Genomic DNA, 26,124 nt, shown 5'->3' with positions numbered 1-26,124 from the left:
TATACTATATGAAATATTTTTCAATGTAATAAAAATGAAAATAAATTGAACCCGAGAATATTAAGCACATGAAAACAAAATCTGCTATATTGTGAAAAGATACATTGGTTGCTCACATGAAATATTCAAATAATTAATACAAAGGTAATTTAAAATTTTTTTACTTATTAATTTTATTTTATGTGTATGAGTGTATTGCCTGCACGTACGAGTGCACCCGTGTCGTGGAATGCCTCAGAGGTCAGAAGAAGTCTTCAAATTCCCGTGGAACTGGAGTTACAGAAAGTTCATAACCACCGTGTGGGTTCTGGGACTCGAACCCAGGTCCTCTGCAAGAGTAGTCAGTGCTCTTAACTGCTGAGCCATCTCTCCAGCCCCACAGCCAGAGTTCTTAACCGCTGAGCCATCTCTCCAGCCCCACAGCCAGAGTTCTTAACCGCTGAGCCATCTCTCCAGCCCCACAGCCAGAGTTCTTAACCGCTGAGCCATCTCTCCAGCCCCACAGCCAGAGTTCTTAACCGCTGAGCCATCTCTCCAGCCCCACAGCCAGAGTTCTTAACCGCTGAGCCATCTCTCCAGCCCCACAGCCAGAGTTCTTAACCGCTGAGCCATCTCTCCAGCCCCACAGCCAGAGTTCTTAACCGCTGAGCCATCTCTCCAGCCCGATGATGCTCACCTTTAATCCCATCATTTGAGAGGTCAGGGCAACAACACCTCTGTGAGTCTGAGACCAGCCTAGTGTATATAGTGACTTTCAGGCCAGTGAAGGCTACATAGTGAGACTTTGTCTCAAAATAATCAACCAAACAAACAGAAGTATAACTTGGGGCTGTGGGTGTAGCTCAGAGTCCTTGAAGCTCTGGGTCCAGTCCTCAGCACTGTATAAACAAGGCACAGTGGCGCACATCTGCAGTCTCAGCACTGTGGAGGTGGAAGCAGGAGGATCAGAAGTTCCAGGTCATTCTCAGGCTACATAGCATGTTTGAGGCTAGCCTAGGACACACAAGACTCAAAGTGTATCAAAATAATCTATATGAATTTGAATATAATAATTCTTTATAAATGTTAATTTTCATATGCTGGGCTTCAAGAAGAAAGTCAAGACCATAGGAGGCAGTCTAGCTGTTTAAGGATGTTAGAGATACATCAGAGTATTGAGAAGGGTCGTAGACAATGAATTGATTATAGAATTGGAATGGGAGTTGCAATGTGTGATTTCCTATACGCATATTAATTTAGCCCAGGCTGGCCTCAAATTTGCTATGTAGCTGAGGTTGGCCTTGAATTCCTGATCCTCCTGCCTGAGTGCTGTGGTTACTGTCAGGACACCACTCCAGGCTTCTCTCATCGCTAGGAGAGGGCAGAGAAGACAGTTTCTGTTTTATTGACATTTGAAACTCCAGAGGCCACCATAGAACTGGGGGTTCTGAATAGCATTTACCCATGCAGCAACTACTCACTGCATGGCTAAATGCTATTTGAGTAGTTTTGGGTGAGTTCCAATTTGTTTTCCATCTGTCTTATAAAATCCCCCCCTCCCCCGCCCGTCAGTGCTGGAGATTGAACACATGACATTGTGTATATTAGGCAAGGGCTCTACAGCTGAGGTACAGCCCCAGTTCCCTGCCTTTTTTCTTTATTTTTAGAAATATATTATTTTTGTCAGGCGTGGTGGCCCACACCTTCAATCCCAGCACTTGGGAGGCCGAGGCAGGCGGATCTCTGTGAGTTTGAGGCCAATCTGGTCTACATAGTGATAAATTTTTTTTTTTTGAGACAGGGTCTCCCTGGCCTGGATTCGCTATGGAGACCAGGGGGAACTTGAACTGACAGATCTGCCTGCCTCTGTCTCCGGAGTGCTGGGATTAAAGGAGTACGCCCCCACACCCGGCTAAGATTTTTCTTTTTCTTTTCTTTTTTTGTCTTTTTGAGACAGGGTCTCCCTGTAGCCCCAGCTGCCCTGGAATTCACTATGTAGACCAGGCTGGCCTTGAACTCGCAGAGAGCTGCCTGCCTCTGCCTCCCAAGTGCTGGGACTACAGGCATGCGCCGCCACACCCGGCCTTAAGATTTCTTTTTTAACGATGTGTATGTGAGTAGGTCTGTGTAGGTAGATATGTACACAGGTGTGGCTCCTTCTGTTCTGGAGTTCAGGTGGTTGTGAGTCGCTGGTATAGGTGCTGTGAACGGAACTCAGGTTCTCTGCAAGAACTGCTGAGCCACCTCTTCAGCCTTTGTTTCCTTCTCTCTTTCCTTCCTTTTTCTTTCTTTCATGTTTTTGTTTTGAAGGGTCATGTGGCCCAGGCTGGTCTCGAACTCACTAAGTATCTGAGGACGACCCTGAATTTAGGTTTCTCCTGTCGCCACGTCCTGAGTGCTGGGATTACAACGCGGCACTGGGGGTGAAGCCCAGGGCTGTAAGGCAAGCACTCTGTCAACCGAGCCACAGCCCGAGCTCTTCTTTTCAGACTGAATTCTCCGCGGGTACTGCTGATTTGGCTTCGCCCTCCGCTGTGCATGGTAGAAGGTCCGCTGTGCTGTTTGCAAAAGGAGCGCAGCCACCCCGCCGGCCTGGAACCCTGGGAGCGGCAGGGCGGGGCGGGCAGGGCCCCGCCCACCAGGGGGATAACGCCCACGGTGGCCCCGCCCACCAGGAAGCGAGACCCCGCGGTGGCCCCGCCCACCAGCAGAAGGGCACGGTGGTCGCGCCCACCGGGAGGTGGCGCCTTATCGGAGTCCCGCCCCCGCGGAGGCGCGGCCTGCGGCGCGCGGGAAGTGGAGAGCGGCAGCGGCGGGAGGTAGTGGCTCCGCGGACTGCCGGGTCCCTGCAGGTACGGCTCCCGGGTGGATCCCCGGGCCCCGCGCGCTTCCGGGCCGGGCCTGGGCCGCTGGCCGAGATCTGCCGGGCGGCTGGGGCGGGCGGGAGTCGGGTCCATCCCCGGGTTGGGTCCCTGCGCGCCTCTCTCCACGCTCAGCCGGGCCACTATGGCCCTGCGCCGGGGGCCGGGGAAAGATAGGCCGGTCGGGTCCCCCGAGCCCCCTCCCCCTGATCCGCCTCTCCTGGAGGCCCCTTCCCGGGATGGCCCTCTCCCTGGGGGACCTCATCCAGGCCGGATGATGCACTGTGCCGCCCAGCCTTGCGTCTATGTAGACGTTTGACTATTATTTTTCCTTTTTCGTAATCCTAAACTTGGAAGTCAGTGCTTAAGGAAGCATTCTATTAACATGCTCTCCCATTACAGTGCAAGTTATTTTTTTAATATATATTTTATTTATCTTTATTTTATGTGTATGCGTGTTATGCCTGCATGTAGGTAAGTGCACCCACCCGTGTTGTGCAATGCCCGTGGAGGACAGAAGAGGCTGTTGGATCCCCTGGAACTAGAGTTACCGACAGTTGTTAGCTGCCATGTGGGTGCTGGAATTCGAACTCTGGTCTTCTGCAAAAAAACCCAGTGTTCTTAACCGCTGAGCCATCTATCCAGCCCCCTACAGTGCAGTTTTAAGTGGTTCTTGGCTACTAATAAGCAAGCGTTTAAGAATTGCTATTGAATTCATTGCTAACGTTTCCAGCTTCCCTAGGTCTTTGGAAAAGGAACGCCGCTGGAGGAAGGTTTTTGCCCCGTTTAGACCCGGGAGGATGAAAGTGATCACGTGTGAAATAGCCTGGCACAATAAGGAGCCGGTGTACAGCCTGGACTTCCAGCCCACCACGCTGGGGAGGATACACCGACTGGCGTCTGCGGGCGTAGACACTGCTGTCCGGGTAAATGGAGCAGGCATGGGAAGATGGAGTGAAGCCCTACTTGGAGCCAGTTTCCATTATTTTTATTTAAAACTAATGTCAACAATTCCACTTGGTTTGCCATCCAGCCAGAATGCTAATTCTGGCTAGAGAGGTTGGCTTTCTTATTTCACATTCCTGACACTGTTGCAAGTGGATGCCAACATTGTAGAATATGAAACAGAGAAGCCTGGTGGTGCAGGCTTGTAATCCCAGCAATTGAGAGGTAGAGGCTGGAGGATCAGAAGAAAGTTCAAGAGTCTCCTTGGTATATAGTGAGTTTGAGGCTCCTCTGGGCTATGTGATACACTGTTTCAAAAAAGAAAAAAAAAAAGCTAATTGAACAGAATTCCTTTGAGATGTCAATTTGCTCTAGAGAAAAGCAGCTGGAGGAAGAGTTATTTAGTATAAGATGGTAGATGCTCACTGTGTTTCTCTAGTGAATGTTTGGTATTGACAGATCTGGAAAGTGGAAAAAGGACCAGATGGGAAAGCCATTGTGGAGTTCCTGTCCAATCTCACTCGGCATGCCAAAGCTGTCAATGTTGTGCGTTTTTCTCCAACTGGGGAAATTTTAGCATCGGGAGGAGATGGTAAGTATTGTACTTAACAGTCCCTAAAAAACCTGGTCTTAGGTATCTAATGTCTAGTAGTGACATTTGAGGTGGGGGTGGGGCACAGGTCTGTAATCAGAGCACTTGGGAGCCTGTCTGTGACAGAGTCAGCTATGTCTCTTATGTCTCTTAATTCATTGACTTTGGGAATGTTTCTATTGCACTTTGTGTCTGTTTGTAGTAGATTGATTTGTATTGTTTGCCTGTGCTTAAGTGAGATAAAAAAATACAGAAAAGGTAACCCTTATGCTAGTCATAAAAATAATCTAGAAAACGTAAAGTAAAACAGAAATCATTGTATTTGGAGAAAGAGGAAGACACCTGGTTGAGTTTGGTCCTGTTATGTCCAGAATATATGGATATATGGTGTGTGTGTGTGTGTGTGTGTGGTGTACATGCATAGGTGTACATGTATATATGGGAAGTGGTAAGTGGAACGTCTCCTGAGGGAGCCCAGAGGCGTATTTCCTATGACGTGACCGCAGGATAGTGCTTTTACAAAGTCATTTGGCTTTTAAGCCCCAGAAACCTGCTTCTAGGCAGCACATGGAGAGTGTTCATCTGTCAGGGCCTGGCTCATCTCCAACAAGCCCCCAGACAAATGTGTGCAGCTAGATTCCAGTGATTTCTTGCTTCACATTCCCTACATTGTTGCAAGTGGGTGCCAACATTGTAGAGTTAGTTCTGTTTGTCTGTCTCCCATTATTCCTTTAGCTCCTTCCTGAACATCCTAACAAGGAATCAAGTCATGTGGGTGGCTGTGTGGTAAGCATGTAATCAGCATGTGAGAAGTTGCCAGGCTAGGGTCAGGTGAAGGTTTCTGATAGATCCATAATGATATCAGTAGGTAACTGTGGTATGAGATGCACCATGTGCCATGCACCATGCTGAACCTGCTTTATGCAAATTCCTCTATTCCTCACGCAGTAGCACTGTGAGGTGGGTGTGCTTTCATTGTTCTATTTTCCAGTGAGGAGACAAGCATCAAGATACCTGTTGACTTGTTGAGGTTCCATAGGCAAAATTTGCAAATCCTTGCATGGGGTGGTTCACTCTTTCTTTCTTGTTTTGGGAGGGGGAGGTAAAGATTTGTCTATCAAGTGTATGCATGTGTGCCTGCATGTGTGCCTGCATGAGTTTTTGTGCGCCATGTGTGTGCAGGTGCCCAAGGGAGTCAGAGGGTATCGAGCTGATCAATCCCCTGGAACTTGAGGTGCAGGCAGTTGTGAGCCACTTGATGTGGGTACTGGGAACCAAACCAAGGTCCTCTGCAAGAGCAGTAAGCACTCTTAACCTCTGAGCCATTTCTGTAGCCCCAGCTCTTTGCTCTTTTTTCTTTCCTCCCTTTCATCTTCCTCTGTTCCCTTTCATGTTCATCTGTTCATAGGTTTCCCCTTAGTTTGTCAGAGCAGTCAGCTGCAGAGGCATTTTGTTGGCCTTTTGTTTAAGGTAACTCTGTGTAGCTATGGTCTATTATGATTTAGTTTTGTTCTTGTTTTTTGACATAGGGTCTCATGTAGCCCAGGCTGGCCTTGAATGCCTCACTTTGTAGCCAAGACCAGCCTTGAACTGTCTCAACCTCCCAAGTGCTAGATTACAAACAAGCACCACCCTGTGCAGCTTGTCCAAATTCTTAGACAGAAATCATCACTGCCAAAGTGTCCACTGAACAACATAAAACTTGTTTAGTGCCCTCAAACTCCAGTAGCAAAGGAGGGTACGGTACAGCCTGGCTCTGCTTGATTGGCTCACTCCGCAGATGCTGTCATTCTGCTGTGGAAGGTGAACGATAACAAGGAACCAGAGCAGATCTCATTCCAGGATGAAGATGAGGCCCAGCTGAATAAGGAGAACTGGACTGTGGTGAAGACCCTGAGGTAAGCTGGGAGGGACCACAGAGCATGTCATCTGTACAGCCCGAGTGCTTCTTTATTTTATTTTATATTTTATTTTATGTGTATGAGTGTACTGCCTGCATGTGTGTGAATGCACCTGTGTCGTGCAATGCCAAGGAAGTCAGAAGAGAGCTTCGGATTCCCCTGGAACTGGAGTTAAGGACGGTTTGAAGCTGCCATGTGGGTGCTGGGAATCGAGCCCAGGTCCTCTGCAAGAGCAGTCAGTGCTTTTAACTGCTGAGCCATCTCTCCAGCCCCCTGAGTACTTCTTAAGAAAATTATTATTTATTTTTATGTGTATGTGTGTGTCTGTTTGTCTCTATATGCACCATGTGTGTGCAGTACCAACAGAAGCCAGAAGAGGGTGTCAGATCGCTTGGAACTAGAGTTGCAGGCAGTTATGAGCTGCCTGACGTGGGTGCTGGGAACCAGACTCCAGTCCTCTGTAAGACCAGTGTGTGCTCTTTACCACCTCTCCAGCTCCAAGACCATAAAGGATAAAAATGTGATTAAAGTAGATTTTCTTTCCGTTACAAAGTTTTCTGTAGTAAGAAGTGATTCAGATTTCCCCCCATTTTTGAACCAGGCTGGCCCAGGCTGTGTAACCTAAGCTGGTTTTGAACTCTCCATTTCACTGCCTTAGCTTCCTGACTGCTGCGATTATAGGCCTGGGCCCGCATGCCTGCCTGCAATGAATTGATTTTAGATACAAATATCCATAAAAATGGCTGTTTATAGCTAGGGCTAAATGTCTAGTGAACATTTCTAGAATCTTGTTTGTTTTAGACAGGGTCTCATTATGTAGCCCTGGCTGACCTGGAACTCTATGTAGACCAGGCTGCCTCAAACACACAGAGATCCTTCCCAAGTGCTGGGATTAAAGGCGCACACCACGATACCCAGCTACTTAGAATCTAATGTTCTTGCATGGTCTCAGAGTATCCCTTTAACTTTTTGATTGCTTTTCTCTTTTTTTCAATAATGTCTTTTCTTCTGGCTTCTTGGATTCTAGGGGCCACTTAGAAGATGTATATGATATTTGCTGGGCAACTGATGGGAATCTAATGGCCTCTGCCTCTGTGGACAACACAGCTATCATATGGGATGTCAGTAAAGGTAAGTGGTATACTTTTTAAAATTATGTGTGTATGTATGGATGTATGTACACGAGTGCAGGTGCCTGAGGAAGCCAGAGGTGTTGGATCCCACTGGAGCTGGAGTTACAGACAGTTGTGAAGCCACCCAGTCTGGGTGCTGGGAACCAAATTCAAGTCTGTGCTGGACACACCTGGGTTGAGGGAGCCTCAGTTGGGGAATTGCCTTCATTGGACTGGCCTGTGGCCATGTCCATGGGGCACCTTCTTGATTGTTGACTGATGTGGAAGGGCCCAGCGCATTGTGGGTGGTGCCACCCCAGGGCAGGTGGGCCTGTGTTGCATAAGAAAGCAAGCTGAGCAGGGGCCAGGGGAGCAAGCCAGTAGCAGTGTTCTCCATGGTTTGTGCTCCAGCTCCTGCCTCCAGGTTCTTGCCCTGAGTTCCTACCTTGGGCTCCTTGATGAACTGTGAACTGGGAAATGTAAGACAAATAAACCCTTTCCTCCCCAAGTTGGTATTAGTCAGAGTGTTTTGTTACAGCAACGGAGAGACAAACTAGGACAAAGTCCTTTCCAAGAGCAGCAAGCACTCTTAACTGTTGAGCCATCTCTAGCCCAAGCAGTATGCTTTTGCTCTTATGAAGAGGAGGGATTGTTGTAATTATCTAAGAAAGTCTAACTTGATATGTCTTCAAGAACAGCAGGAAAATTCCCTTCCTGAACTAAGATAGGTGACAGCCCAACAGGAGAAAGATTGTTTGTACCTGCGGTGGATCCAGCTCAGCTTTTAGGCTCCACTTTGAGTGAAGGAGACTTGGCAGAGGTCTTGGGAATTATTGCTGTCTACTAGAGGCAAATTCTACATGCTTGGGGATGTGGACTGAGGGAGTCAGGCAGGGAGCACAGGATTTGGGAGATTAACACACCATTTAGTCCACCATCAGCTTGGATTTGTGAGTTGGTTGATGGTTGTGGGATTGGGTTTCCATTTTAGGAGGTTAAGGAAAGCTAAGGGTACCCCATCACTTTAAAGAGACTGTTCGCTAAATAGGAGCAGAGGCCCTGTGGTAGGCTGTGTGCATTATTCAGGGGCATGGCACAGGGCCTGTGGGAGCAGTAGGAGCAGAGGCCGTGTGGTGGCTGTTGCTTGTCATAACCAAGGAACAGGATGGGATGAGGGAGGGGGAGGGTGGGGGCTGAGGTTGGAGAGGTGAGGGGTAGGCCACCTGTGGTTGTAGACCCGAAAGATGATGTTAGGGTTTGTCCAAAGTGTGTCAGGATATTGACAAAGGATTTGAACAGTGGAATAGCATGATTTTGTGCTTTAAAATGATGTCCCTGAGACTGGAGAGATGGCTTGGTGGTATCTATGCACTGTGGCATGTATATGCACACACATACACATAACTAAGAAATAAAAAATTTAAAAAGTAAAATGATGAAAGATGGTTTTCTTAATGCTTTTGCAATGAAACAGAGAAATATAAATCTATCTATTTTGTTATTAGAATGCCTTCACTCATTTTATTTCCACATACAGTGTCTCCAGGCTGATCTTGGTTTCTTCTAAAAGCTGAACTTCTCTGATCTCCGTCTGTGCTTTGTACCTGCCTCCTGGTGTCTCTTCCCTGTCCTGTTGAACATTCCCTCAGCACAACAGCATACTAGTGGTCTACTTTATGCTAAGGTGTGGAGGACTGTTATTACTTTAGTGAATTTTTTTCTCTTAGAAACATTTACTTTTAGGGGTTGGAAAGAGGGCTCAGTGGTTAGGAGTGCTGGCTGCTCTTGCAGAGGACCCAGGTTTGGTTCCCAGCACCCGCATGGAGACTAACAGCTGTCCATAACTCCATTTCTAGGAGATCTGACACCCCTTGGCCTGCATGCATGTGGTGCACAGAAACTCAGGTAGACACACACACAAATTTTTAAAAATCTTTAGAAAACAAACCCATATGAGGGCTGGAGAGATGACTCGGTGGTTAAGAGCACTGATTGCTCTTGCAGAGGACTCAGGTTTGGTTCCTAACACGTACATGGCAGCTAACAACCCTCTATAACTCCAGTTCCAGGGGATCTAAGGCCCTCTTCTGGCCTCCTTGGGCATTGTATTCATGTAGTGCACTTACATGCAGGCAAAGCACTCATATACATAAGACAAAAAACACTTCCTCTCTCGGTGGCACATGGCAGGTAGACAGTAGGAGAACCCAGAGGCTGAGGGGAAGCCTGTTGAGGTGAGGACGTGATTCAGAGGTGATGCTGTATGGGCTGGGGCATAATGAAGAGCAGGTGAGGATGGCTTTGCTTGTAGAGCCACTGTCCTCTGGGCAGGACATGGGGGCCATCTTTCTAGCCCCTGAGGTTAAAGCCTTTGAGTGGTGACTTGAATTATAGAATAATGTCATTCTCTTTGAGAGAAACATAACAGTCTGCATAGCCTGTGGGCACCTAGAAGCCTTATTTTATCCACTACTAAGACAGGCATTAAGTTAAATGAATAGAATTCAAGCTGATGTTTGTTTCAGAAGAATCTGGACTTAGAAATGAGTTTAGGTCCAAGTTCCTCTTGGTGTTCCTACACCCAGCTGTGGCAAGCATGTGAGTGGAGCTGGCGAGGGCCCTCTGCGCTGACCACCAGCCTGATTAAGGCAGGAGGTAGAGAGCAGGAGGGGCAGCCTCTAGAAGATGACAGAGACATGCCCTGAAAAGTGTTTAGGGCTGGGCATGGTGGCACACGCCTTTAATCCCAGCACTCAAAAACAAAACACACCACTATGGAGACCAGGCTGGCCTTGAATTCACAGAGATCTGCCTGCCTCTGCCTCCCAAGTGCTGGGATCAAAGGTGTGCGCCACCACGTGCAGCCTAATTCCCTTTTCTTTTTTCCCAGGAAATCTTCATGCTGCTGATTTATCTTCTAATTATCTGTTAAGACTGTCCAGTTCAGGCCCTCTGCTCTACATGACCTAACTTGTGACTATTTTTGTCATATTTTCTAAAATTCAGTTTGTTTGTTTTTTAAAATTTATTTATTGGACAGGCGTGTGTGGAAGTCAGAGGACCACTTCTAGCAGTCCAGTCTCTTTTTCTGCTGTGTGGGTCCCTGGGATGGGTCAGATGTCAGGTTTGATAGCAGAGACCTTGACCCACTGAGCCATCTCTGTGGTGCCATGTTTTTTTTTTTGAGAAAGGGTCTCAAGTAGCCCAGGCTGGCTTGGGAACTCTCTTTATGGCCAAGACTGGATTCCCACTCCTTCCTCTTCCCAAATGCTAGGATTACAGGTGTGCACCACCATGTTGAGATTCAGTGTCCTCTTTGAAACACAGGTCACTTGTAAGCTTGGAGGTCTTTCTGCCTCCCACCCCTAGCCCAAGCGTCTCTGACTGTACTGTCTCTTCCTCTTCATCTTGTTCCTGGCTTCCCTGTTTCCCATTGGTGGTTCTTAGGTACTTACCACAGCCACATATGCTAAGCTCAGCTGTGAGAGGATGAGAATTTTCACACAGACAGACAGACAGACAGACAGACAGACACACACACACACACACACACACACACATCCTGTCCAACCTGGAGAACTAAACAACTCAGGTGTCCAATGCTCACCCCTGCTTCCTCCCCTGGCCCCCAATAGCCTTATACTAGCTGTGGATGCCTGTCTCTATTACTCTGTGAGTGTCATGAGGGCCGTGTGGAGTGATCTTTGGGTTAACAGAGCCTGATACAAGGTTTGGAATAGAGCCTCTGCAAGACTGCCTGCTACATGGTGGACTGGAAGGAAAGGAATGATGTGTATATAAGTCATAGTTTATACAACATGTTTCCTGGGAGGTTTTGGTGATGCTTTTGTGTATTCTTTTTGTAGGACAAAAGATTTCCATCTTTAATGAACATAAAAGTTACGTACAAGGAGTAACCTGGGATCCTTTGGGTCAGTATATTGCTACCCTGAGTTGTGACAGGTATGTTAGTAACGTGGGATTTCTGCAGATCCTTTTATCACAGCTTCACTAAGATAGATGGCAATCAACTTGAGTCTTCTGTTTTGTTTTCATGCTCTGTTCTGAAAACATAAGAAATTGGAAACTAAGGGGCTAGAGATGGCTCTGCAGTTAGGAGTGTGTACCGCTCCTTCGGAAGATCTGGGTTCACTTCCCAGCACCCACTTTGGGAGTCTCTTAACAACTGCAACTCCGGCCTCAATGCCTTCTTCTGGCCTCAGCAGGCAACTGCATGCCAGTGGTGCACATACATACAGTCAGACCCATGTATATCAAATACTATAAACTTCAAAAAGAAGAGAAGAAACTGGAAACTAATTAGGCCAAGGTGCTTTACATGGAGTTAGTACTTAGCAAACTTTTTAACATCAAATACAGTGAGTTACATTTGATTTCAAGGAGGCAGACAAGAAAAGGAAGTGGGTGGATTGATGTGTTCCTGTCTCACGCTCTCATTTTTTCACAGTGCTGGGTATCAAGCCAGGACCTTGTTGATGCTAGGCAGGGGCCTTACCACTGAGCTCCACCCCCTTCGCTTTTTTTTTTAATTAAAAAAAATTCTTTTTTGGTCTTTTTGAGACAGGGTCTCCTTGTAGCCCCAGCTGTCCTGGAACTCACTATGTAGACCAGGCTGGCCTCAAACTCACAAAGATCCGCCGGCCTCTGCCTCCCAAGTGCTGGGATTAAAGGTATGCGCCAACACTCCCAGCTTTAATTTTTATTTTATGTGTGTGTGTGTTGCCTGCATGTAGGTCAGTGCACCCGTGTCATGCAATGCCCACGGAGGTCAGAAGAGGCTGTTGGATCCCCTGGAACTGGAGTTATGGACAGTTGTTAGCTGCCATGTGGGTGCTGGGATTCGAACCCTGGTCTTCTGCAAGAACAGTCCATGTTCTTAGCTGCTGAGCCATCTCTTCAGCCCCCCTCTTCACTTTTTAATCATAGTGATTTTTGTGTTTTTGAGTTTTTAAGACTGTTCTGTGTATGCCACGCTGGCCTCAGACGTCCTCCATAGCCAAGGGCTGGCCTTGAACTCCTTATCTTCTTGCCTCTGCCTCCTGCCTATCGAGATTATAGTTGTGCACCACTGTGCTCAATTTATGTGGTGCTGGAGACCGAACACATGCATGCTGAGCAAGCGCTCTGGTCACTGAGCTCCAGCTCTAGCCCTCAACTACTTTTAATTAAAAAATGGAATTTGGGACTGGAGAGATGTCTCAGCTGTTAAGAGCACTGGCTGCTCTTGCAGAGGACCCAGGTTCAATTCCTAGCACCCACATGGCAGCTAACAACTGTCCATAACTCCAGTCTCAGGGGAATCTCATACCCCATTCTGACCTCTTCGGGTACAGTATGACACAGGTGCACTTACATGCATGTAGGCAATACACTATTACACATAAAATAAAAATAAGTAAAATACTTTAAAAATAAAAATGGGGGTGCTGGAGAGATAGCTCAGCGGTTAAGAACACTGGCTGTTCTTGCAGAAGACCTGGGTTCGAATCCCAGCACCACATGGTGGCTAACAACTGTCTGTAACTCCAGTCCCAGGGGATCTGACAGCCTCTTCTGTCCTCTGCAGGCATTGCAGGACATGGGTGTACTTACCTACATGCAGGCAATACACACATACACATAAAAATAATAAATAAAATATTTAAATAAAAATAAAAATGTAATTTAATGTGGAATAAAAAATAATATGTAAGAGTTAGTGTTTATTCTTCCTAGAACCTTCTTCGTATCCCAAATATCATTTATTTTCTGATATTTTATGTTTTATTCAGGCAATTGGGAGAAAATAGTTTAGCTAGTGGGAATAATATGATTTAACCAGATTGATTTGCTGGTATTTTCCTTCTTTACCATTATTATTATTATTATTATTATTATTATTATTTTGTAAAGGGAGAATGCATGACAGTCTTACTCTGTAGCCAAGGACAGGCCTCAAACTCATGGTGATCCTCCTGCCTCAGCCTTCCAAGTGCTGGGACTGCAGGTGTCACCCACCATGTGTAGCTTTCCTTACTGCTCTAGAGCCCCAAGAACAAGACCATTGAACAGGAAGCACACTTCACTGTGTTTGGACTATGTTTGTAACAGGTTGCCATTGGGCTGAACGCCCAAGACCTTAAAATTAAGACTGGATCTTCCTTACGTGAGGGGCTGAGCCATTCAATGAAAAACCAGTAGATGAGAATGACATAGAAATGAATTTGTAATGCGATTCCCTGCTGTGGTATATGTAGGCAGTTAGTATTTGCCTTTGTTACAATTCTTCAGTGAAGTCTGAGTGAGTGGTTGTTAGTCATGTTTCTGCAGCTGAAACTGAGTAGCCATCCAGAGGCTGCTGATCAGTTGTTACTGTGTGAGACGCAGGTCATGTGCCAGAGCAGGAAACTGAGACCTCTGTTCTTTCTCCAGGGTGCTGCGGGTGTACAGCACACAAAAGAAACGTGTGGCCTTCAATGTTTCAAAGATGCTGGCTGGAATAGGGGCCGAAGGAGAGGTGTAAAATAGTTTTTATTATATTTGTGTTTATTTACTTCATGTGGGTGCAAACATGCCACAGTACTCATGGGAGGGTCAGGGCAGCTCACGGGAGTCAACTACTTCTTCTACTATGTTGGTCCTGGCATGGAACTCAGGTCATGAGGCCTCTTACCTGCTGAGCCATCTTTAAAACAAAGAAAAACAAAATAGAGGCATGGTGCCACATGCCTTTAATCCCAGTACCTGGGAGGCAGAAGCAGGTGGGTCTCTGAGATGGAGGCCAGCATGGTCTATATAGCGAGTTCCGGGGCAGCTGGGGCTACAGGGAGACCCTGTCCCCCCAAAAACAAAAAATAAAAATAAATGATTATACCACCAACCAAACACATACAGACACATGTTGACACGCATATGCGCATGCAGGCTTACTTAACAAAAACAGGTGATCGATTCTCATAAGTAATTGATTTCGCATGCTTGCGTGATTATTTTGTTCATGGTGTGTTTCAGTTTCACTTATTGAGGCAGTAATCATTGGTGAGCCTTGCTGTGGATGTGATGAGTTGAGGAATGACCTCTAAGCTCTGTGTGTCCCAGGCAAGAAGTTTCCGGATGTTTCATGACGACAGCATGAAGTCCTTCTTCCGCAGACTCAGTTTCACTCCGGATGGGTCTTTGCTCCTCACACCAGGTATGTCTGTCAGCTTTTGATTTCCGGGTGATGGCCTGGCCGCATGGGACATCTGTGCCCCTGTTTTGTGGCGCTTTCAGCTCAGGCAGGTCTGCTCAGAGCAGTGGTACCTACCTTGTTGCACATCGGAACCTCCAGTGGGAGCTTCAGAAGGACACTGCCCCCTTTGTCCCCAGAGATGGTGGCTTCATGCTGGCACATGCCCCTTGATGCTGTAATGATTCTCATGGTCACAGAAGTTTGGGAGTTGAGAGACTGGAGTGGCAGATGGTTTCTCTGAGATAAAAAAAAATTAGTATTTAAGCTGAGTGTGGTGGTGCGCTGCATACTAATCCCAGCATTGAGGAGGCAGAGGCAGGTGGACCTCTGTGAGACTGAGGCCAGCCTGGTCTATATAGTGAGTTCCAGGACAGTTGGGGCTACAGGAGACCCTGTCTCAGAAACAAAACAAAACAGCAACAACAAAAGAGCAAAAACTAAGCAAACAAAAACACCAAATCCCCAAGAACCTAAAACCTCAAAAGAAAGCAGTCCTTATGGACAGAGGATGGCGGGTTCTTCACTGGGAGCACTGGGGCTACTGAAGAATGCGTTTAGAATAATCTGACTTTCATGACTTGTTGGCTGACACAGCAAATAAGGAAAAGTGTAGTTTTTTTTTAATATTTATTATTTTTATTTTATGTGCATGCGTGTATTGCCTGCATGTAGGTAAGAGCACCTGTGTCGTGCAGTGCCTGAGGAGGACAGAAGAGGCTATCAGATCCCCTGGAACTGGAGTTACAGTTGTTAGCTGCCAAGTGGGTGCTGGGATTCAAACCTGGGTCTTCTGTAAGAACAACCAGTGTCCTTAACCGTTGAGCCATCTCTCCAGTCCAATTCTGTGTTTTTTAAAACAAATGGACTGAAGGGCTGGAGAGGTGGCTCAGCAGTTAGGAGCACTGACTGCTCTTGCAGAGGACCCGGGTTCGATTCCCAGCACCCACATGGCGGCTACAAACGGTCCTTAACTCCAGTTCCAGGAGAATCCGAAGCCCTCTTCTGACCTTCTCAGAACTGTGCAACATGGTGCACTCACATACATGCAGGCAATACACTCATACATATAAAATAAAAATAAAATTTTTTAAAAAATGTACTGAAAAAAACACCATGTGTAAATATATGTGACTGAGCTGTGACAAAATGATTATGTGAGCCTGGGAAACAGAGGTGATGTCAGTTTGTTACAGTGGGTTGATGACGTGAGATGGGGACAGCTCTGCAGAAAAGAGCTGCAAAAAGATAATTGATACCATCTATTCTCTGCAGAATATGCAAAATTGTAACATGTAAAATGTGTGTCTGTCTGTGTTAAGCATCAGTGAACACGAAGTGGGGGGTATCTGGGAACAGTGGCCCTGATTTCTGTACTTCCTGGGGTGAACAAGGAGGAGCTGCCAGGTCTGACCATTCCCAGAGCACAGCCGGGCTCTGCAGAGGGTGCAGGCTGCGTGTGGACTGGATCTCCTGGTGGCCCCAGGCCTGGCAGGGGAGAAGGGAAAAGGCGGGTATGTCAGCCCTGGGTAACAGTCAGTCTGAATGCTGGGACCAGAGTTGGAGGTGGGGTGTCTCAGGCAGAGCCTGGGCAGCTGGATATGGCCATAGGGTTCAGTCAGCAGGATTTGCCTCTATTCCCAAGCAAAGTATTTTACAGTAAAGGATCCAAACTGTCCTTGCTCTAGGTTTCCACAAGGCTGCTGGCCCTTAGGTGGGGATGACAGGCAGGGAGACCTGGAGCCTAGTGAGACCAGGCAGCGATAGAGTACTTATGTTTGTCCTTGTCACAGAAACATGTCAGAGGATAGCACTTGAGGAAAAATATCTTACAAACCAGAACTGAAGATGCGAGCTTGTGCTGGGAAGCAACTTAATGTGTCTCTGTGCCTCCCTGCCTGCCTCCCTCCCTGCCTGCCTCCTTCCCTCTCTCCCTTCTTCCCTTCTCTCCCCTCCTTCCCTTCCCCAGCTGGATGTGAGGAATCTGGTGAAAACGTGATGAACACAACGTATGTATTCTCCAGGAAAAATCTGAAAAGGTATGCGGTTCGAGTGTTTGAGGCTTTGCCGTTTTGACTTGTGCTGAGCACCATCATTGGTCTCTAACGTCTGGTCCGTCTCACAGACCGATTGCTCACCTCCCGTGTCCTGGCAAAGCCACACTTGCTGTCCGCTGCTGTCCTGTCTACTTTGAGTTGAGGCCGGTGGCAGAAGCAGGTAGCGTCGGAACCACAGTGGGGTGGGGACTTGGAGTCTATCTTGTGGGAGGTGTGTGGGCCTGCTTCAGATCTTTAAATTTTATCTTACTGGCATGCAAAAATACATATTTCGGAGGTACCTTTGATCCTTCAAGGCATATACACTGTGTCATGTTCAAATCAAGGCACATCTCTCTCAAACATTTATACTCTTTGCTGTGAGAATGTGAAATGCAGTATGTTTTACTTACCTGTAATCACCCACAGTGTGTATGTGTCTAATTTTCTTCATTGTCTGGAATATACCTTATTTATAGAAACTTTAGAAAGTATTAGTACGAATTTGCTTCATTTTTCTACTATTGTTATTCTGGCTTTTTAGATTGACTTTTTTTTTTTTGTCTTTTGAGACAGCGTCTCCCTATAGATACAGCTGGCTTGGAACTCCCTATGTAGACCAGGCTGGCCTTGATCTCACAGAGATCCACCTGCTTCTGCCTCCTGAGTGCTGGGATTAAAGGCATGTGCCACCACGCCTGACTTGTTCTGACTTTAAAAGAAAAACTTAATCATTTTATTTTATGTATATGTGTGTTTTGTCTGCGTGTATGTAAGGGCACCCTTGTGTGTGCCCTCCAAGGCCAGAAGAGACTTAGTCCCCGGAAAATGCAGTTATGGGGAGGTTGTAAACTACCGTATAGTTCTGGAGACTAATGTGGGTCCTCTACAAGAGCCCCAAGTGCCCTTAACTGCTGAGTCATCTCGCCAGCCCCTATTTTGTCTTTTTTGAGACAGGGTCTCCCTGTAGTCCCAGCCGGCCTGGAACTCACCATGTAGACCAGGCTGGCCTTGAACTCAAGAGATCTGCCTGCCTCTGCCTCCTGAGCGCTGGGACTAAAGGTGTGTGCCACTATGCCCGTCCTATTTTGTCTTTTTGAGACAGGGTCACATACAGTGTAGGCTGGCCTCAAACCTGTTACGTAGCTGAGGATGACCCTGAACACAAGGGTCACAGGTGTGTACCACTGCACCAGGTTTTAGACAGTGCAGGGTACTGAACCCAGGGTTTCATGCTTGCTAGGCAAGCACTTTACCAACTGAGGTACATCCGTAGTTCCTCCTTCTTTTGTGTGCCTGATCATTTTGATCTTCTGCCATACTGTGAAGTTACCTTAGCAAATGCTGGATATTTTAGTTTTTGTTTGTTTGTTGTTTTGTTTTTCTTCATGGTCTTTTTGAGACAGAGTCTCTGTAGCCCCATCCCGATTGGAACTTGCTATGTAGACCAGGCTGGCCTCAGTCTGACAGAGATCTGCCTGCCTCTGCCTCCCAAGTGCTGGAATTAAAGGTATGCATCACCATGCCTGGCTTAGGATTTTTTTAAGACTCATTTTATTTATATGAGTGTTTGCCTGCATGTATGTATGTGCACCATGTGTGTACAGTGCCTATGGAAGCCAGAAGAGGGCATTGGATCCCATGGAACTGGAGTTACAGGCAGTTGTGAGCCGCATGTGGGTGCTAGGAACTGGGTCCTCCACCCTTTGTAAGAGGAACAAGTGTTCTTAACCACCCAGCCATCTCTCTAGCTTCAAGTGCTAGATATTTTAAGTCCTATAAATACCCTTGAAGTTTGTTCTGAGGTATAGTTGAGTTGCTTAGGAATATTTTGATTCCTTTGTCTATTGGTTTGAGGTTCTTAGGTGGGATCAGGTAGCACTTGGTTCACAACTGTCTTTGGCCCCCCTGAGGCAAAGGCCTCTGAGCTCTCTAACTGATGCTCATGCTGATTTCCCGCTGGGCCCGGGAGAAGCACGCATTGCTGGCCTTGCGTGAGCTTCAGGGGTCCTTCCTCTGTGGCAGATGGTGCTCAGCCTCGGGTGGTACCTTCACTGTCCTATGCTGGCTGGTGCTCAGCTGACAGCTCACTTGTGGTCTGGAGCTCTGCAGCTCTGTCTCTGCCTTGTGAACTCCAGCTGCCTTAGTCTTCCAAGCTCTGAGGCCCAGCTTCTCAGCTGGGAGTCTCCTAAGCTCTGTCTGCAGTCTTGGCCCACGCTGAGCCTGCTAGACAGCCCGTGGAGGTGACTGGAGGCCTCTACGCTCTCACTTTGCCTCTCAGGATCACGCTCCTTCAGTACCAGCTGGTCGTTGTCCTGAGAGCTGCTGTTCACTATTTTTTGCCTTTTAATCCTTGGTGTGAATGAATATAGTCAACTCGACAGAGCATTACAACATCACTTGAGTTGGCATGGTGGCTCACTGAGATTCTGTTATCCTAGCACTGGGGAGGCTGACCCAGGAGGATTGCTTTTTGGGCTTAGCTAGGGCTACATAGTGAATTCCAGGCTAGCCTGGGCTAAAAAGGGAGACGTTTTAAAATAAGACATTTACATATAACCTTGAATAAAAAGAACAGGAAGTAGTGAGTTCTAAGTACCCAGGAAGCAGTGAGTTGTAAGTACCATGAACTAAGGGCCCCGGGCACAGAGTCGTAAACATGAGAAAAGCAGCCAGTCTGAAGGGAAGCTTCCTGATAAGAACTGCTTCATTATTTAGAAACTGTCTCAAGTGTTTCTAAACAAAGTATCTTTATTTTTCATTTTTGTTTTGAGACAGGGTCTCCTGTAGCCCCAGCTGGTCTGGAACTTGTTATATAGACCAGGCTGGCCTCAATCTCACAGAGATCTGCCTGCCTCTGCCTCTGGAGTGCTGGGATTAAAGGTGTGTGCCACCATGCCCTGCAGGAACTGAATTTTTAGTTTTTATTACATTTATTTTGTGCACGTGTGTGTATATGTATGTGTACATGTGTGAGTGCCTACAGGCCACAGTGCATGTGTGGAGGTCAGAGGACAACTTGTAGACGAGTTGGTTCTCTCCTATCATGTGGGTCCTGGCAATCAAACTCAGGTGGTTAAGCCTGGCAACAAAGCACCTTTACCCACTGAGCCACCTCACCAGCCTAGAAACTGAATTCTCACAGTATACAGTAAACTTGTGTTTGGTGAACTGATATTCTTTCCGTCCCCCCAGGAAGAGATATTTGGGGGACTGATTCTCCTTCGGAAACTGTTTTTGTTGCAACTCTGCTCATCCTCCCCTGCAGAGAAGGCGTTGCAGGAGCACGCCGTGGAGCTGGTGAGCCTGCCCTACCGCATGGTGTTTGCCGTGGCCTCTGAGGACTCTGTGCTGCTGTATGACACACAGCAGTCCTTCCCTTTCGGCTATGTCTCCAACATCCACTACCACACCCTGAGTGACATCTCCTGGTGAGCCACTGGTGGTGTCTGCTGGGTAGACCTCTGGGCTGGGGAGCACCTCATCTTTGGGCCTGCTCATCAGGTTCCATAAAGAATGCTCATAAAATTCTTTCTCTCTCATATGTATGTGTATATGTGTATGTGTGTGATACATGAGTACAGGCCTGTATACCGTAGCACACATGTGGAAGTTAGAGGACAACTTTCAGGGTGAGGTTCTCTCCTACCATGGTTCCAGGGATCAGGGCTCAGGTCATCGGGCTTGCATGGCAAGCACTGGTACCTGCTGAGCCATCTCTCCAGACCAACAGTGGGTTTGATCCTGTTCACGTAGCCCTGTAGGATCAATCAACTATCAGTAAACAGAGGGGAAGCCCTGGGGATTGCTGGTCCTTTAGGGACATCTGTGAATGTCCTCACCTGCCGGTGTCACTTGACACCACTTAAGCCTCTGCTCAGCCTTCAGTGTTTTGGGCTTGCCTGGGCTCTAACCACAGCTGCCAGTCCACCACCTATATTTTGCTTTGTATAGCTCTTTTCTTTTTTTTGAGACAGGGTCCCATGTAGCCCAGGCTGGCCGAGCTGAGGGTGACCTTGGACTCCTGATCCTTCTGCCTCCACCTCCCAAGTCCTGGGATGATAGGCATGCACCACGCTGTGCTGGATTTTGAACCCAGGACCTCATGCATGCTAGGGGAACATTCTCCCAACTGAACTATACCCACAGGCCCCTTGTTTTTCTTCTTTTAAATTTTTTTTTCCTTTTAAGTATTTTATTATGGTGTAGGGGAGGGGAGAAGCATATACCACGACTCACAAGTAGAGGTCAGAGAACAGCTTTATGGAGTCAATTCTCTCCTTCCATCTTTACATTGTTTCTGGGGATTAAACTTAAGTGACCAGGCCTATACAGCAAGCACCTTTACCCATCTCATTGGTCTTAAATTTCTTATTTATTTTTGGGAAAGAAGAGAGCACCTTGCCTTTCTCCAGGTGAAGTTGATAACAGGGTGCATAGATCTAGGTGACATCAGAGACTGACAGGCTTGGGAAGGGAGACTGCATGCCTGAGGAACTTGTTCAACTGTCTCTCTGTGCTGTTCCCTTGACTTTTGCCTTCAGACACAACTTGTGTTTGGCTCCAGCTGCTTTTCCTAACTAGGGCACTGTAAGGTCTGTCTGGTCTGAAGACCAATAAAGGCTCTGACTTTTTTCCTTGCTTTGGGAACACAGGTCCAGTGATGGGGCCTTCCTGGCCATTTCTTCCACAGATGGTTATTGCTCATTTGTGACATTTGAGAAAGATGAACTTGGCATACCTTTGAAAGAGAAGCCAGTTTTGAGCTTAAGAACTTCTGATACAGCAAAGAAAACCAAGAGTCAGGCGCACCAGGGGTCTTCACCAGGGCCCAGATCGGCAGAGGGAACTCCCACCAGCAGAATCCAAGATGCCAGCAGTCCCTGTACCACCCCCTCACCAACCACACAGTCTCCAGTCCCAGTCACCGGCAAGGATACGCCCTCTGTGATTCCTGCTGTCAAAAGCTCCTTGCCAGGATCTTCAGAGGAGAAGACCCTGCAGCCTGCTAGTCAGAACACCAAAGCCCACCCACCCCGGAGGGTCACTCTGAACACGTTACAGGCCTGGAGCAAGATAACCCCCAGGTAAGAAATCTGACAGAACACAAAATGGCCATTGTGAAAAGAATCCCAGCCTCCCTCAGGTGAAAAGTCCCCGCAGCAGATACTGAAGGTATTAGCTTCCTACATATAGACCTCTGCTGCCTCCTCTGTTTCCTCCATCAGCTTCTATGGGCCTCTGCTTCCTGTTTCCTCCATCAGCTTCTCCTATGGGCCTCTACTTCCTGTTTCCTCCATCAGCTTCTCCTATGGGCCTCTACTTCCTGTTTCCTCCATCAGCTTCCCCTATGGCCCTCTGCTTCCTTTTCCTCCATCATCTTCTATGGACCTCTGCTGTTTCCTACCTATGGGATAAAACCTAGCTTCTTCCCCATGAGGCAGACTGTGATGTGTTCTCTGTAGCCTCTCATCTAGTCCTGTGGCCTCTCTCCTAAGTCTTATATGTCTTGGATTCAAGCCTAGCCCTAGAGTGGTGTTCCCAGAGCACTCTTTACCCCGTGACTCCTCTGACCCTCCCGGGGCATGTCTTCTCCTGGTGACACTGGAATCTTCTGAAAGCCCTGTCTGAACGTATCTTCTCTTTTCCTTGGGACCCTTGGCTGTCACCACCTGTCATTCTATAGCAGGCATTCTATGTGCCTCTGTCTCCCCTTAGGTTATGAGCCCTGCAAGGGCAGGAAATGTCCTTTTTTACCTGAGTTCTTTCGCTCAAGATGGTATTGGGCACTTCCTGGTGTGTAGGAAATCTAAGAAACACAGTATTGCTGTCAGCTACTGTGACTAAATACCTGAAATGGTCAAGAGGATGGTGGGAGAGCGTGCAGAGGAGGCTGCTCAGCTTGAGGGCAGTGGGGACTGGGGCCTCTATGTTCCCTTCAAGGGCACACCCTCACTATGTAAGTTCATCCCACTGTATTCTACCTCCTGAAGGGCCATAGTCTGCGGACCATCATGCAGGCCTTTGGAGAACACTTCTAAATCCAAATGATTTACAAGTGACTTCTTTTTGTAAAACTTTGTCTTATATTTATTTAAAATGGAAACAGGGTCTCAGCCCAAGTTGGCCTCAAATTTGATATGATCCTTCTGTCTTCACCTCCTGAGTGCTGGTTTTATGTAGGGCTGGAGACTGAATCTAGGGCATTTATCCCAGTACTCTACACACTGAGTTACATCCCTAGCCCCTTATTTTATTTCTGATTGGCAGATAATAACTACATTTGCATGAGGTATTGTGGTACTCTGTTAGGAGTATATATTGTGTACTGCTACCCTTGTCCCTTGGCTGTCCAGTCGGGTAGCAGAACCTGTTCCTGTCCCCCTCCCTCTCCATACTCCAGCCCCTGGTGATCACCATCATAGTTTGAACATCTGTGAGATCAAGCCAGAGGGGCATGATGGTACGTGCCTCCCAGCATATTGGGAAATATTTTTGGTATTAAATTACTTCTTGATTTCTTCTATTTACCATGTTCTTTGCTGTTGTAATTAAAAGACAAATACTGGTTGTGTTTCATCTGTAGAAACCATGATTGTGTGTCTACAGGCTTCAGCGAGGTACTCACCAGACTCTGCCAGCTGTGCTCATGTAGCTTTCAGCTAGGTGTCTGGTTATGGTGTCAGTTGACCATTACAGATGTGATGGCAAAGCTTCACAGGCTATCATCATCCCCACAAAACATGTGAGGATGCTGTTACATTTAATGCCCTGCTTGTTATCAGCTGGGAAAACCTGCATTTTCATTGGTGGTTTTGAAACTGACGCTGATAGGTGGCCCCTTTGTTTTTTTTTTTAAACAAGGAGAATAAACTTAACATCCTTAAAGACAGATGCTGTACAGAATCCTGTGCCCACCAGCATAACTGCCACCTCTTCCACAGAAGAAATCCAGTCAGGTGAGTGTGGCTCTTACTGCTTTGACAGACACTCCTCTTTCGTCCTTGGAATGAGCAGCAACTGTTTTGAAGTCAGCTCAGAGTCAAGGACTCATCTTGTTAGAGCAGTCTTTTGTACTTTACTAGTGGCCTGTTTGTCTCAACAGGGAGTAGGTTCCAGAGGAAAGTCATCAACTTGATGACTGTGGATGTTTTAGGGCAGATAATTAATACTGTAGGGTGTTTAATAGCATCCCCTGATGCCCCTCTTACCCTGTCATATCCTCAAGTGTGAGCAGACATTAGCTGTGTCACTTGACAGACAGGCAGTCGCCCCTGGGTGAGAACCAGTGCTGTAGATCCTTTCCTTGTAACAGTAGAGCGCCTTACCTCTCTTCTGTGTCACCTCTTGACTCAGGAGTCTTCATTACCTGCTGACCTTGTTTGTTAATGTTTCAGAGATACCTGGAGACTCCCAGGGCGATCCTCCAGGAAAGAAACGGCCCAGACTGGAGGAACCTGAAGGAGGCTCCCAAAGCACAGACCCTGAGGAGACCTTGAAGTCGGCCTAAGGCTTGCAAGGGCCGGACCCTGTTTGTGCAGGGAGGGAGGCAAGGCCCAAGACCCTGAGGCTGGTAATGGTGATGTTGGTAGAACAGACACTCATAAATGGATTCTTCCAGCAATCCGTGTGCTCTCGTATTCAGCGTCCCTTTTTAACCTGGGCTCTGGGTGCTGTGCTAGGCTGAGACTGCTTGATGAATTTCTGAAATTAGGAAATCAGTAAACCCTCCCTTAACACTCCTGAAAGTACAGTTCCTTTCTAGGTGTGGTCCTTTTTAAAATCAGCATTTGGAGGAGAAAGTCATGTGAGGTGTATACTGATGCCTTCAGAGTATCTGAAGTTTGTGAAGTGATTGTTGGAGTTAATATTTGACTAGTTGACTAAATTTTGGAAGTTCATTGTTTTTTATTTAAGAAATTTAGTTTTTTATGCGCCTTACGTGTTTTGCATGTTAAGCGCACTGTGTGTGCAATGCCTATGGAGGCCAGGAGAGGGCATCAGATCCCTTGGAACTGGAGTTATGGACAGTTGTTAGCTGCCAGGTGGTTTCTGGGAACTGAACCTGAGTCCTCTGCAAGAACAGCCAGTGTTTTTAACCTCTGAGCCATCTCTCCAGCCCCTGTTTGTTTGTTTGTTTGTTTGTTTATTTATTTATTTATTTTTGTCTTTTTGAGGCAGGGTCTCCCTGTAGCTACAGCTGGCCTGGAACTCTGTGTAGACCAGGCTGACCTCAATCTCCACAGAGATCTGCCTGCCTCTGCCTCCCTTGTGCTGGGACTAAAGGTGTGCACCACCACACCCAGCCTGTTTTTTAATTTTTAAAGATAATACTTAACTCTGAATTAAGTAAATTAAAGTTAAAACTTGAAGGGGGACTTACCCATGGCCCTGCTAGCCTTAGGAGGAGCCCTTACTGATGGTGGAGTGGCTTTCTTAGTGTTTTTCAAACGATAGGATTTAGCTCTGTAGCCCTAGCTGGCCTAGAACTTGTTTTGTAGTCCAGAGTGGCCTTGAACTTGTGTTGATCCTTCTGCCTTGGCCTCTAGAGTGCTAAGATTATAGGTATAAGCCACTATGCCCAGTTTGGTAAAGGGGATTAGAGAGATGGCTCAGCAGTTTAGAGCATTGGCTGCTCTTGCAGAGGACCAGGGTTTGGTTGCCAGCACCACCTGGCAGCTAACAACCATCATGTAACTCCAGTTTCAGGAGATCTGACTGACACCCTTTTCTGGCTTCCGAGGGCACTGTATGACATGGGTACACTTACATACATGCAGGCATAGCACTCAAAATACAAATACATTTTTAAAATAATGGTGGAGAGTGAATGAGGAAAGATGTCGTGTTGACCTCAGGCCTCCACATGCGACACACAGAGAGCGAACAGTGGAGTAGGTCGGGGAGAGGAAGAACACACTCTCTGTAGCTCTGATCAGCAGCAATGAAGAGAGTAGCCAAAAAGAATTTGTGACTTAGTCTACATCCTAGTAAACCAGAGTTGACCTCTCTGTTACCTAGGAAGATGGAAGCTAGGGACGTTCAGTACAACGAACTGAACGTTGGGGCTGGAAATGTGGCTCAGTTGGTAGAGTTCTTCCTTAGCATGCACAAAGCCTTGGGTTCTGTCCCCAGTACTTCATAACAGGGTATGCACACCTGTTATCCCAGTACCAAGGAGGTAGAGCTAGGAGGATCAGGAGTTCAAGGTTGCCTTCAGGTACATAATGAGTTTGAGGTCCATTGAGGATACATGAGACTCTGTACCTGAATGCACAACCATACATGTCATAATGCAGGTGTGGGTCACGTTCAAAATAAGGTTTCAGTATGTCACGTCACATCTGTTTTGACCACTAGCTCTCAGCTACAACTGCACATTGAAGTCAGCTGCTGCCCAGGGTCTCCTTCAGAGGATCAGGCTTCATTGGTCTGTGGTGTGATCTGAACTTGGATGATACAGTCTTGCT

At 47.1% G+C, this 26,124-nt stretch overlaps 1 protein-coding gene across 3 annotated transcripts; it reads left to right on the top strand.

Moving 5' to 3' along the window:
- Positions 1-2,695: 2,695 nt before the first annotated feature.
- On the top strand, positions 2,696-24,402 carry Chaf1b (chromatin assembly factor 1 subunit B). 3 transcript variants are annotated; one of them, XM_017798896.2, is made up of 14 exons: positions 2,696-2,831; positions 3,583-3,766; positions 4,245-4,377; positions 6,158-6,275; positions 7,306-7,409; positions 11,257-11,353; positions 13,823-13,907; positions 14,489-14,582; positions 16,588-16,657; positions 16,744-16,835; positions 19,923-20,085; positions 21,310-21,741; positions 23,519-23,613; positions 24,052-24,402. In XM_017798896.2, exons 2-14 carry the CDS (start codon positions 3,641-3,643, stop codon positions 24,162-24,164), a joined length of 1,722 nt encoding a protein of 573 aa, XP_017654385.1. In that variant the 5' UTR covers positions 2,696-2,831; positions 3,583-3,640; the 3' UTR covers positions 24,165-24,402. The 3 variants fall into 3 exon arrangements, with proteins under 3 accessions (XP_017654385.1, XP_008834130.1, XP_029420726.1); XM_008835908.3 differs by having other exon boundaries at positions 2,713-2,831; positions 3,574-3,766; XM_029564866.1 differs by lacking the exons at positions 16,588-16,657; positions 16,744-16,835 and having other exon boundaries at positions 2,713-2,831; positions 3,574-3,766.
- Positions 24,403-26,124: the final 1,722 nt, after the last annotated feature.

This window comes from Nannospalax galili, unplaced genomic scaffold (assembly GCF_000622305.1).
Source record: "Nannospalax galili isolate Female #2095 unplaced genomic scaffold, S.galili_v1.0 scaffold136, whole genome shotgun sequence".
Taxonomy (NCBI): domain Eukaryota; kingdom Metazoa; phylum Chordata; class Mammalia; order Rodentia; family Spalacidae; genus Nannospalax; species Nannospalax galili.
This window is presented reverse-complemented; position numbering and strand designations above follow the sequence as displayed.

What these genes read in the sequence shown, in the direction of transcription:
- Chaf1b (XM_017798896.2), top strand. Translation starts at nt 3,641, where the DNA reads ATGAAAGTGATCACGTGTGAAATAGCCTGGCACAATAAGGAGCCGGTG. An exon ending in GCGTAGACACTGCTGTCCGG is followed by an intron (nt 3,767 to 4,244) that starts GTAAATGGAGCA and finishes TGGTATTGACAG; the next exon opens with ATCTGGAAAGTGGAAAAAGG. An exon ending in GAGGCCGGTGGCAGAAGCAG is followed by an intron (nt 16,836 to 19,922) that starts GTAGCGTCGGAA and finishes CCTCCCCTGCAG; the next exon opens with AGAAGGCGTTGCAGGAGCAC.